This window comes from Camellia sinensis, chromosome 13, assembly GCF_055761805.1.
Source record: "Camellia sinensis isolate YWXY chromosome 13, ASM5576180v1, whole genome shotgun sequence".
Lineage (NCBI taxonomy): Eukaryota > Viridiplantae > Streptophyta > Magnoliopsida > Ericales > Theaceae > Camellia > Camellia sinensis.
This window is the reverse complement of record NC_138973.1, coordinates 141,674,127-141,688,067: the sequence shown is the minus strand read 5'-3', so window position 1 is coordinate 141,688,067 and position 13,941 is coordinate 141,674,127. Positions and strand designations below refer to the sequence as shown.

The 13,941-nt window shown below is 37.8% G+C and overlaps 1 protein-coding gene across 1 annotated transcript; it reads left to right on the top strand.

The window, feature by feature from the left end:
* The first annotated feature begins 8,406 nt into the window (after window positions 1-8,406).
* LOC145805746 (uncharacterized) lies at window positions 8,407-9,531 on the top strand. The gene is made up of 2 exons (XM_082900938.1): window positions 8,407-9,267; window positions 9,505-9,531. Exons 1-2 carry the CDS (start codon window positions 8,407-8,409, stop codon window positions 9,529-9,531), a joined length of 888 nt encoding a protein of 295 aa, XP_082757064.1.
* The last annotated feature ends 4,410 nt before the right edge of the window (window positions 9,532-13,941 follow it).

The following is a 13,941-nucleotide window of genomic DNA, read 5'->3' as shown; positions in this document are numbered from 1 at the left end:
CCCTGTAGATTTCATCACAGTACTCATAGAAATGGTTCTACCTCTCACCATTTAGATGATATGTTTAATAACAACCTCAGCAGCGGCATTGGTTTTATTAAAGACTCTACCATTTCTCTCTATCCATATATGATACACAGTACACAAGAAGGACAATTTCAGAATTGCAGACTTCAATGTTCTACCTTTAGTGGATTTAACAACAAGATCAACATACTCTAACCAGGTTAGGTTAGGCCAACAAACATTGCATTTATTCTGAATAGCAGCCCAGATCCTAGATAAGTAAGCACATCTAAAGAATAGGTGGGAATGGCTTTCCTCAGGATCATTACAAAAAGGACAATTCGAATGAGGAACAAGGCCAAAAGCATGCAGTCTATCCCTACTATTCAGCCTCTCAAGAATAGCCAACCAAACAATGAAGCTAACCCTAAGAATAAAAGGAGGCCCCCAAAGCAGTTTGCTCTAAGGTACTTTAAGACCCATATCCCTCCAACAGTTCCAAGTGGACTGGATAGAGAAAACCCCATCACCCGTGAGGCTCCACAAAGGACTATCATGAGAATTGTCAGTAGGTTTAAAGGTGGGAGGAGTAGATGTAATCCACTCCTTAATCTCCCAGGAATTAGGAAAAGGCCACTTACAAGAACCATGAGAGATAATAGAACTAACTTTAGAGTTGTGAGCAAGACCAGAATCATAGACAATCCTAGGCCCAAACCTACCCCACAAAGAACCAAGGGGATGTCAATTATCAAACCACAGAAACACTTTCTCCCCATTACCAATCTTAAACTTGATAAGAGGGAAAATAATGTTCCTCAGCAACAAGATTTTCCTCCAAACCCATGAGGAATCACTAGGAATTTTAACATACCAAAAACTTCTGCCTTTGAGTAAGTAAGACTTAACCCATTGGCACCACATAGAACCCTCCCCCCCAGAGAAAAGGAACCAAACATGTTTGGCTATAGCAGCCTTGTTCCAAACACCCATATCCTTAAACCCCAACCCCCTCTCATTCTTAGGTTTGCAAATAAAGCTCTAAGCAATTTTAGCACCATGCTTCTTCAAATCAGTTCTAGGCCAAAGAAAAGATTTAAGCAAACTCTCAATTTCTCTAATAACCTTACTCGGAAGGATAAATAGAGAGGACCAATAAACTTGCATCGAAAAGAGGATAGTCTGAATGAGTTGAGCTCTACCCGCATAAGAGAAAAGCTTGTTAGTCCAACTCTTAATTCTCTTGGATATCCTTTCAATCAAAATTTGGCAATCAGTTGCCTTCAGCTTAGTGGTAATCAAAGGAACACCCAAGTATTTAACCGGGAGAGTGCCCTCCGTAAACTTCGCATAGTGAAGAATTTCCTCTCTTAGCTGTCTACTGCAACCAGAGAAGAAAATGCTACTCTTGCTAGGACTAGGGGTAAGGCCCGAAAGCCTTCTGAACTCATCCAAACCTTGCATGATAAGGTTCACTGTCATAGGGTCACCTCTACTAAAGATCATCAAGTCATCCGCAAAGCAAAGGTTGACAATTTTGGTTTTTTCACACCTCCAATGAAACTTGAATAAAGGACTTCTGGCTTTTTCAGCAAGAATTCTGGCTAGGATTTCTATAGCCAACACAAACAAGTAAGGGGACATTGGATCCCCCTGCCTAAGCCCTCTAGCCCCTTTAAAATACTCGTGAAGGCTCCCATTAATGCGGATAGAGAAAGAAGGACTGGTCATGCAAGCCTTGATCCAATTAATCATGCATAGAGGGAAATCCATAGCTTTAAGGATATCTACAGTAGAGACTGGGGGCATGTGGGGTTGATTGTCATCTTTGTCTCGGCTTGAGAGTTGTTGTTTTGTTAGTGTGTCTGCTTTGTTTATTAGCTATGTGGTGTCTTTATGTATATCTTTGCCCATATATCCACCTCAAGTTCCTATAGTCTTTGATGATAGGGTTACTTGAGGACATTTGGATATATGGGCAAAGTTGGGTTATTGCTTTCAGTTTCTTGTTTACCCCCATTTTCTTAGGGGGGTGCAGTGTTAGTTTATGTTGGTTATATTTGTTTTATTTTATTTGTTGTTGGGTGTGCCTGGGGTATGCCCCTTGTAAACTTGTAAATTTCATTGTCTTTATTTTATGATTTACTTACCCAAAAAAAAAAATTCCCATCTCACATTATCATAAGCCTTCATGATGTCCACTTTCATCGCACACCTAGGAACCTTAGAATCTCTATGGTAACCTCTCATAATCTCTTGGGACAGAAATATGTTGTTAGAGATTCTTCTACCATGAACAAAAGCAGATTGTACAGGATCAATCAAGTCTGGTAGCACATGCTTGACTCTATTAGCAATGATCTTAGCAATGCATTTGTAAACAGTGTTACAGCAAGAAATGGGTCTGTAATCACCAACCTTCATGGGATTAGGAACCTTGGGGATAAGGGCAATAATGGTGCTATTGACCTCAGAAAGGAGCTTCCCAGACCCAAAGAATGACCTAATGGCAGTGGTCACCTCCTTACCCACAATATCCCATGAACTCTTAAAGAAGCTAGCTAAATAGCCATCAGGGCCAGGAGCCTTATTGGCCTTGAGGGACCAAAAGACCTCCTTGATTTCAACATCAGTAACAGGCTTACTCAGCATAACAGATTGATCATTTGAGACCTTAGAATGGACCAGAGATCTAATTCTCTCAAGACCATTGTACTCATCCTCAAAGGGGGAACCAAACAGATTAATGTAATACTGAACAAAAGCATTGTGGATGTCAACACTTTCCGTGGATCTAGTACCATTGCCCATATCAACACTCAGGATTTTCCCCCTATTGATATTACCTTTAACAGTCCTAAAGAAGAAGCTACTGTTCCTATTCCTAAGCCCAAGCCATTGGACTCCAGATTTCTGATGTGCAAGACTCTCTTTCACCTAGCTAAGATCTAAATACTTTCTATGTTCCTCCCTCTCTTAACCTTGAAGCACAGTATTCAAGGGATCCTTATCCAATTTCAATTGGAGAAGATCTAGGCTAGTCTTAGATGCTTGAAACCTTTTGAAGTATTAAATGAGCGACCTTGCAGATTGCTAATCTGTTGGGTTGAAGTGGGTGAAGCAGGTTTAGTAGGACCTGAACTTGTTCTAGAAATCACTAAGAAAGTTGAACATATCTGTCAACGGTTGAAAATAGCTTAGGACTGCCAAAAAAGTTATGCAGATAGAAAAAGAAGGCCTCTACTAGTTTAAGTCGGTAATCAGGTGTTTTTAAAAGTTTAACCTCGACGTAGAATCATACGTTTTGAAAAAAAAAAAGAGAAGCTCTCGCCTCGAAATATCGGACCCTTTAAAGTATTACAACGAATTTGAGAAGTTGCAAATAGACTGGCTTTACCTCTGCAATTAGCCAAAATACACAATGTTTTTCACATATCTATGCTGCGGAAGTACTTTGCGGATCCATCGCACATCATCAATTGGGAGGAAATTAACCTTCGTAAAGATGCTACTTTTAAAGGGGGGCTTGTAGCAATTCAAGACAGATAAGAGAAGAAGAACCTTAGGGACAAGCCAGTCCATTTGATAAAGGTAGTGAGGCCCCTGATCTTTGCAATATTTTCTTTAACCCTTACTTTTAAATTATTTCTTTGTAGTTCCTCAATTTCTTAATTAATTTCAATTTTAACCCTAGAATCGAAAACATGTGCCAACCGAAAACTCGCACACTCTAAATTGAACCCGAAAACTCAAGAACCATTTCTAAAACCCTAATAATAATTAAATTAATTTTCTAAGTATATGTTTCACACAAAAATCCTAGGTTTCCGATTCTCGGTACAATTTGCCGTTTAATTCAAAATAAAGAACATTTAACCGAATTAAATTTCCAAACCTTAAATAAATTAAATACTACACTTAATTAAATGTTCAAATTCATAAATTAAAACCAAAGCCCTCACATTTTTATCAAATTACAAATTGACCCCAAGTTAGTACTATTATATATAAATACATACATGTTGTACCTTTAAACTTATTAAATCTTTTGTACACAAAAATATCTACAAATAGTATACAAATTGTACACAAGAAAATCAAAACAAATCCCTCAAAATTTCCTGCACATGGCCGGCCACCCTTGGGAAATGAAAGATATACAACTTTTTCAAACATGATCCATGAAATTGTGGAAAAGTACTCTAGTACACCCCAAAACTTGGAACTTTGTTCCACATTAAGTTTCATTCCAACTAGATCATGTTTAATTGCATAATTAAGGCCTCTAATCATCCACTGTTCCTTTGAATTCAAACTAAATCTAAAATATCCAATCCATTTCCAACCAATAGGCAATTTAGACCTTTTACACCAATTTTATTATAAAACCACATCTCCCTTAGTATTTTGAACACACATACACACACTCAAAGCACACCACACGGCCGAGAGGAATAAGAGAGAAAGAGAGAGAGAGCTTGGTGGAGGAAAAGAGAGAAAGAGAAACCTAGCTTCAAGTAAGCCACATCACCATCTCTTCTTCTATTTTCTTTTTCAAATACATGTTATTAGAAGTTTAAAATAATATTTTCAGATGTGTTGTAATGGTGTTCATGTGTTCACAATTGATGAGTTGAGCTTTGATCATTCTTCTACTTGAATTTTCTCTTAATAGATGAAAAACCATCTTCTTCTTTCCATAACTCACATTATTTCCAAAGGCACATCATCACTCTAAAAATTGAGTCATTGGTACATTATTTAATATGTTTTCATCACAAGAGAAGTAAAAAATTTCCCTTAGTTGCCCTCTTTTCTTACCAATCTTCTTATTTTGAGTATCATGCATAAAAAACCAGTTTTTACAGCCAAATTCCAAATATTATAGAAAAATGTATAAAAATTACCTTGAGCTCATGTTTATGTCAAAAACTTCCTTAAAGAGTTATCTTTCATTAAAATTTGGTTTATTGAAAAAGAGTGAGCGATTTGAAAGAAAATCCAATTTTCGTAACGATCGATGAATCTAGACAATGCTGGAGTGTTTCCTGAATAACTAAAAATCTAAGAAAGCCATGAAACTTCTAAAGGATGTTCTGAAAAGTAGACAAAAGTCTCTACAAACCATAGGAAAGCCAAGTTTAGGAAAAATCTGAAAATGCCTTTTTGTTTACAATTTGTATGACAATGCAAACTTGGAAATTTACATTCTTGTGTGATATTATTCCCTTAACTTCATGAATATGCCTAGAACTACTTGTGCATATTTTGATATGTTAATCTCATGTGTTTTAACTTTATCACCTTCCATTTGTGCTATGAAGTTGTTCATACTTATGCAATAAATATTGTTTCAAAAGCATGTTCTAATTCTAACTTAAATTATCAAACAGCAAACTTACTAGATGGTAATGGGTTCGCAAAATTTTCTACAAGTTACTAAGTTATTAATTGGTTGATGCAATGTGTTCCCTTTTGAAAGCTAAAGTCTTGTGCAAGTGATTGTTTCTCATGGGCGTTTTGGAAACAAAAATTAAAATGGAAAATGAAGCTAAACTTTTTTAACATAGTTTAGTAATTGGAAATTTTTGTCTAATTCACAACCAGATCTGCCAGCTCAAATTTGGATATGTTGGGATCCAGACTTTTATGATATTTTGGTGGTTCAAATGTCAAATCAGTTCATTTTTGTAAAAGTGACTGTTTTTGAAAGCAATTTCATCTTCTTTGCTACTTTTGTGTACGCTAAAAATAAGCATGAGCTGAGGCTCCCTCTTTTTTGTGATCTTAAAACAATTGCTATCAACTATGCTAATCACCCCTCAATTTTTCTTGGTGATTTTAATGCTGTGAGGTTTTCATACGAAAAAATGGGGGGAAAGGAGGGTTGGTGTAGTGCAAATGAAACTTTTAATAATCTGGTTTTGGATTCTGAGTTGGAAGACTTGTGTTATAAGGGGTGTCAATTTACTTGGTCAAATAAACGCGGGGGTGGGAATTTTATTACTTCAAAAATTGACCGAGTCCTTGTTAACGAGAGGTGGTTAACTGTTAATCCCAACTCCTATGCTCTTTTTTTGCCTCCTGGTGTCTCTGATCACTCACCTGTGATTATACACCTTGGTCCTGAGGAGGCCAAATTAAAGAAACCTTTTAAGTGCTTTGATTTTTGGGCTGACCATGTTGAGTTCCTTCCTAGAGTGCATGGTGTTTGGAGAGAATATATCAGGGGCTCTCCTATGTTTAGGGTCTGTCAAAAGCTTAAAACTCTCAAACCTATTTTGAAAGCTTTAAACAAAAAGGAGCTTAGTGAGATTTCTACCAGAGTTGGAGTTGCCAAGGATCATCTTCTTAATTCTCAGATTAAGCTTGATAAAGATCCGATGAATTTAACTCTTCAAGAGGAGGAAAGAGTCGCCTATAGTAGATATGCGGATCTTAGTAAAGCTGAGGAAAGTCTTGCTCGTCAGAAATCTCGTGTCCAATGGTTAGGTTTGGGGGATAGAAATTCCAAATTCTTCTTTAGAGCTGTTAAGGGAAATGTGAATAGGGGTCGGATACATAGTGTTGTGCTTCCTAGTGGGGTTAGAGTGACTAAAAGTGAAGAGGTCCATAAATCTTTTGTGGACTCATTCACTAATCTGTTTGGGAAGCCTTTTGAGGACCACTGTAATGGGCTTGATAGGATTAGTAACCTTGTCACCAAAAGAGTGTCTGAAGCTCAGTACCAAACCCTTGCAAGGGAGGTTATTGAAAAAGAGATCATTGATGCTTTCAAATCCTTGAAAGCTAATAAGGTCCCTGGCCCTGATGGGTATTCTGCGGGTTTCTTTCTGAAAGCCTGGGATGCTGTGGGGAAAGAGGTTGTTGAAGCTATTAAATCTTTTTTTACGTCAGGGGAGCTCCTTCAGGAATTGAATAGTACCTCCATTGCTCTCATTCCTAAGATCCCTAATGCTGAAAAGGTGGGTGACTTCAGACCAATCTCATGTTGTAATACTTAGTACAAATGCATCTCCAAGATCATTGTTGATAGGATTAAAATTGCTCTTCATGATCTCATTGATCCTGTACAATCAGCTTTTGTCCCTGGGAGGAGAATTGCTGATAATATTTTTCTTTCACAAGAGCTTATGAGGGATTATCATAAATCATCACCTACTCCCAGGTGTGCCATGAAAGTGGATATTATGAAAGCTTATGATAATGTGAGGTGGGATTTTGTTCTAGATGTCCTATCAGCTATGGGGTTCCCTCCTAATATTATCCATTGGATAAAAGATTGTATGACTAACCCAACATATTCTATTTGTATTAATGGGAGTCTTCATGGCTATTTTAGGAGGGAGAGAGGTTTGAGGCAAGGTGACCCCATGTCTCCATATCTTTTCGTTATTGTCATGGAAATTCTTTCCAGAATTTTGGCTGAGAAAGCTTCTCATCTTGAATTCAAATTCCATTGGAGGTGTGATAAAACGAAACTTTGTCAATTTATGTTTTGCAGATGATCTGATGATCTTCTGTAGAGGGGATGTGTTTATTGTCCAATCCATCAAATCTAGTTTAGAGGAGTTTAAAAACTTGTCTGGTTTGTCCCCTAGCCCTAATAAGAGTCACATCTTTTTTTCTGGGTGTGAACATAATTTAAGAGATGAGATTCTTCGAGTTTGTAACTTCAGTGAAGGCACTTTGCCTGTGAGGTACCTAGGGGTTCCTTTAGTCTCTACTAAACTTAAAGCTGCTGACTATGATCAACTTGTGGAGAGAATAACAAAGAGAAAAGAGCTAGACTAATAAGTGTCTCACTTATGCGGGTAGAGTTCAGCTGATACAATCTGTTCTTTTCTCTATGCAAGTGTTCTAGACCTCTTTGTTTATTCTTCCAAAGAAAGTCATTCGTTCCATAAAGAGTCTGTTTAGAGCCTTCTTCTAGTCTCGTTGTGAGCTGAAGAAGTATGGGGCAAAGGTGTCTTGGGAGAGATTGTGTTCCCCTATGAATGAAGGGGGTTTGGGGTTTAAGTCTCTTATGGTGTGGAACCAGGCTGCTATTGCTAAGCATATCTGGTTTCTTTTCTCTGGGGGTGAACAATCTATGTGGTGCCTGTGGATTAAGGGGTTGTTTGGGATGTCCTACATAAGTGCACTTTTTGACTTTTTATGAAATATGGGTTGGATATGGGTTGGGTTTGAAGTGATATGACTTAAATAAGATGATGTGACTCAAATAGGATAGTGACTTTTTGACTTTTTGGATTTTTTTAAGAATGCCAAACTTGGCTTAAATCTTATATCCTCAAAGGTAGAAGTTTTTGGAGAGTTAGGGTGCCAAATGACCCCTCCTAGGTTTGGAGGAAAATCCTTTCTCTTAGACCTATCATTTACCCTTTAATCAAACATAGGATGGGTGATGGGTCCAGTGTCTCTCTTTGGTTTGATAACTGGCACCCTTTGGGTTCTGTGTGGGATAAATTTGGGGTCAGAATTGTTTATGACTCTGCTTTGAGTTTAGATGCTAAGGTTAGTGAGATTGTGGAGGGTACTACTTGGAGGTGGCCTTTTCCTTTTTCGTGGGACCTTATGGACCTCATTTCTAGTACTCCCTCCACTTTTCTCCCTTCTGGTGGGTCTAATGATATTAGTTGGAGTCCTGCTCCCAATGGTAAATTTACTATCCAGTCCACATGGCACTCCTTAAGGCAACATTTTGATCATGTGAACTGGTCTAAGATTATTTGGGGGCCTCATAACATCCCTAAAGTGAGTTTTGTGGTGTGGATGGCTATTCTTGGCAGATTGAACACTGGAGATAGATTAAAACTCTTTGGTGTGACTCAATCTACTAAGTGTGTCTTCTGCCAACACCCATGTGATGACCATAGCCACCTTTTCTTTGAGTGTCCTTTCTCTGAAAGAATTTGGGCCTGCATAAAAGGTAAAATGAATGTTGATTGGCCATCAATCCCTTGGACTGATCTGGTCCAGCTCATTGCTAACTCTGTGAGAGGGAAGTCTTTAGGAACTATTATTACCAAGCTTGCCTTTACTTGTACTGTGTACCAGTTATGGATTGCTAGGAATAATAGAGTCTTTAGCAAGGATATGGTCCCTGAAGAGGTGGTTATAAAGTGTATTGTGGACATAGTTAGATTCAGGGTAATGCATATTACCAATTTGAATTCACATCATATTGATAGATGGTACTTGAGCTCATGGAGGCTACCTCACACCCTGTTGAAGAATGCTGTATCTGTTGAGAGGGATGTGAGTTCACAAATTGTGGGTTGAGTGATGGTCAGCACATCCATTGTGGGGTTTCCTAATGTTTGTTATTGTTATAGGTATGTGAATCACAGGGAAGGGGAAGCTTGAGTGTGTGCCATATTTTATGAGGGTTGAGTATAGTGGGAGGAATAAACTAACTCCTAACCAAACATCACTAGCCATATTGAGAGGGACTAACATGTTTCTATATATTTCCTGCATTTGTTATTTTTGCAGGTATATGGAGCCATATTTCTCGAGTGATGTGAGCATATATATCTATGGGTTGAGTGTAGTGAGCATATCTAAGTGTGGTGTACAATGTGATCTGTCAGTTTATTATTGGTTTGTGGACATGCTAATCTTGTTTCGGTATCTGTTGATTACAGGGTATACTATAATGTCTAAGCTCTGTTTGGGATGCATGGGGCGGCAGAACAGTACTTCCTTTGATGATGCTGTTTATTTCGGGATTTAGCTTTGGCTCCTTCGCGTTTGGGAACTGACTGTGTTCATATGGATGGCTGCTGGAAGCGCCTCGTTGTGTGAAGAAAGATTTTATCTTATATTGCTTTGTTTAGTTTTTGCTAAATGGCCTACCCGTGCGGGCTGTGCATGGGGGACACAAAACAGATTGATTACTCTTGACTGTTTGCTACCTAGTTGGTATGGGTGTGTTCATGATCCTCATCAAATTTGCATGCAGCCCATGAACACATTTCTTTTGGGTTATTTCTACTCTGATTGGGTTCCCTAGTTTAATTTTTGTTTTCTTTCTCTTTTTTCTCTTTTGAACGCTTAGATCTGTTTTGTTATCAGTTCATACTGGTTTGGGTATGGCCTTTTCAGCTTTGTTTTACTTATTTTAGTTTCATGGTCCTGTTTCTTATAGAGTGCTTTGGCTTAAGGCCTGGGGTATGCCTCTTGTAGTGGTGTAAGTTTTTTGTTTTTATTTTATGACTTATCCACCTAAAAAAAAATGTGATTGTTTCGAAACCCTTGAACGAAACGGTTGTATTCGGACCCTAGGTGGTTTTTGTAATAACCCGACCCTCGTATACGATTCTGATATATATTCAGTCCCTATTCTATGCATTTAAATGCTTAATGTAAAATGTCATGAGAAATTAAGTTTAAGCCATGGATCTTATGGGTTGAGGCCTATATCTGTTTGGTAAGAAAAGTATCTGTTACAAATAAAACGTTTCAATCAGAAATTGAGGGCTTTAGAGACTTGATAATCCGAAATTGATTTTATATTTGAAATCAGCATAATTTTTAAGTCATAATAAACATTTTTGTGAAAATTTGATGTAGGATGATTAAACTGATTAATTTTCGTCTTTATTCACTTTTATATAAATATCTATGTTCTTTGGACATTTGATGGAGAACCATCACAAGAGAAGCTCCTGAGAGAGAGAGAGAGAGAACTAGAGTGGAAGAGGGTTTGAAAGGAAGTGCATCAAGAAAAAGGTTAGAAAACAAAATTGAGAAGGTTCATAGAGATTTTTTTTTTTGGTGAATAAGTTCGTAGAGATTCCAACTCAAGGTGTGTTTAATTTATTCTGATTGACCCTTTCTTTTTTTTTGGGTGAATAAATTGACCCTTTCTTTGAGTAAGTAAGAATCCTTCTATGTTTTGTAAATTGGAGTCATCTTGGAGATCAAGTGTGTGTAAGTATTGTCCTCTTGAGGAGTGATCTTAGTACTTAGTTGGTTGAAAATAAATTGTGTTATATAGAAGCATGGTAAATTATTCCTTGAATTTCATGTTGAAATTATATTTTACTCTTTGTTTCTAAATTGAACCCACATGGCAATATTTATAAAAGAATTGAGTTGTGATTGAATATGATTGTGAGCTCAAAATGAATAAGGATTAAAAGAGGTTGTGAGTATGTTTTTAGATGATTTTGAGCCTAATTCTTGTATTATATTTACCTATTTTGAACCTTACTCCATGTGTATCAAGATAGATTTTGTGTGAATTTCGGACTGTGCAACACAGGAAATCGCCGCACGTGCGGGGGTCATGGCCACACGTGCGGGAAGCACTGCCGCACGTGCGGGAGTCATGGCCGCACGTGCAAAAAATGGCAAGATTTGAGACTTTGGCTATTGTCTAAAAAGCACGTGCGGGACCAACCCCCGCACGTGCGGGGCTCACAGCCGCACGTGCGGCCCATGCTGGAATAAACAGTTTGCTCTGTTTTGCGTGCTTGACCCTCGAATATTTTTAGAGCTTGTATTTTATGCCTACTAATGTTGTAAAATTCATTTGAAGTGAAATGAATCCGGAACTAAGTCTATCATATATGGCTCGAAAGGAATAATAGAATATTTTCCCGTGAAAGGAAACCTGAAAAAGTGGTGGTCAAAGGCATTGTTTCCCTTGTCAGATACAGACTTCTGGCTATCTCCAACATCAAGAGAACTCAAACTGATGAGTGGTTCCTCCATGAGTGGAGGCTCCCTGCCTCTATTCTTATATGAGTGGTGTGTTGTGGGTTGAGTTGTTGGTGAGCTAGTATATGAGGGCCTTGTGTTGCAAGCCAGATAGTAAGGAAAAAAAAATTAAAAATAAATAAAATAAACTAAAAATCGTTATATCTGTTTTGTTCTAATGTGTGTTGTTGCAGCTTGCAGATTGTCCAGTGGAGGTTTGAGAATAGCAATTGAGGGTTGAGTGTAGTGAGTTCAGAACTTCTGTGAGGAGAGTTGTGAGGTGTGGGTTGAGTGGAAATAGCCCTTTATTAATTTCTAATGCTGCTGCAGGTACATATGCTGGTATAAATGTAGGGATTTCCATTGTTGAGGGTTGAGTGATTAAGTGTATAAATTGTTGGCTATTCGGTCTCTTTTCTAACCTGCGATTAATTGTTGAGTGTCCTTTTTTGGTGGGTTGAGTGACTAAGGAATTTATATGAGTGAGACTTGCTGCGGTTTTTTGTTTTTTCATATCTTTATTCGAAATTATATATAGCTTAATTGTTGTTGTTTAATCAGATTTGGATCTAGATTATCAAGGTTCTTACAATTGGTTTGGATGTCAGGTTTTATTGATCTATGGAGGTAGTGTTTGCTGCGTTGCTACTGTATAACTTGCAGTATCTGGTTGAAGACTCTCTTGGTTGAGGCTACATTGGTGCGCCAAACCTGGTGGAATCTAGTTGGAAATCTTTGTCTTTGTATTTGTTTTCTTTGTTTTCTTAGTTTTCATTATTTTAGTTGGATCTTTGTCTATGTTTGAGTTACACAGTTTGCTTGGTTATATGCCTATCCCTACGGGCTGTGTAGGTTTTTTCCTCCTTTGTTGGGATTGTTTGGCCTTTTGGACAGATTGTCTTCGCTGTTAGTCCTTCCCTGTTCATCACCCCTATGGTATATGGCTGCTGAACAGGTTTGGGTTTTTTGGCATGATTCTCACTGGTTTTGTTCTTGGCCGTTGCTTTGTAGTTTGTTTTGAGTTTGGATTTTGTTTACTAGGTTGTTGTTTGTTGTTTAGTAGTTGGTGCGTGTTCCTTTTGGGGTTTTCCTGTTCGAGTTTTTTTTTCTTTTCTTGTTTGGTTCGTTTTGTTTGTTAACAGTTTTGTTTCTTTTCTTCTTCCTTTTTTGTTTTGTTTGTCCCTTTTGTTTGTATAGTTTGCTAGGTATTGGGGCATGCCCCTTGTATTCCTGTATTTCTTTTGTTTTTATTTATGACTTATTTACCCAAAAAAAAAAGAATCAGGAACTAAGTCAACAAAGAGAAATGAACTAATTTGCAAGTTATGAATGTGTGCAGGACACACTCCGGGAGGAACTAGCACGTCATCACAACACTGTAAGTAGTAGTACTGCCGTAGTATGCTTTACTTACAGCTAATGATTGCCATTAGCATTCTGTTATCGCATGTTAATTATGTAACTATGTAAACGATTCAAAGAATGTAAATGAATGATGGAAAGAATGTGGATACTTTCATATGACTCTGGAACCTTGTAAGATCCTGAAACTAGCCTACTATGATGATATATGGGCCTATGGCCAATCTGTATTCTCTGGTATGAAATAAAGTGTTGTACAGAAATAAAGTGTTGTACAGAACTAAGTGCTACAATGTGAGTCACCTCTAGAATCCGTACAAGACACCTCTTGAGTTCACACATGCATGAAAAGGGCTTAATGCCATTCTGTTTAAGGGCTTAACGCCATTCTGTTTAAGGGCTTAACGCCATTCTGTTTAAGGGCTTAATGCCATTCTGTTTAAGGGCTTAGTGCCAATCTGTTAAAAGGCTTAATGCCACTCCGTTCAGGGGCTTAAAGCCATTATGTTTAAAAGCTGGGCCTAAGGCCGTTTTGAATTTGGTACAGAATCAGATTAAACACATGATCTCTACATTTATACACGCTTTGATATGTATTATGTTTTAAGTTGAGCATTGAATTGTTCAAGTACTATTATTCACCGAGCCTGGCTCACTCTGTATTATGTCTGCTTCTATAGGTAACCAACTTGGAGGTCAGTCCTAACCCATGACGTCCGTTCTCTTTTGTCAACCTCTGAGTGTCCAGGCACTAGATGAAGCCACTTATATTTTGTGAAGTTTTTCTAAGATGTTGGCTCATATTTTGGTTTTCTGTCTAAGGTTGAATGTACATAACTCCAATGTTTTTGTTATACGCCCAAG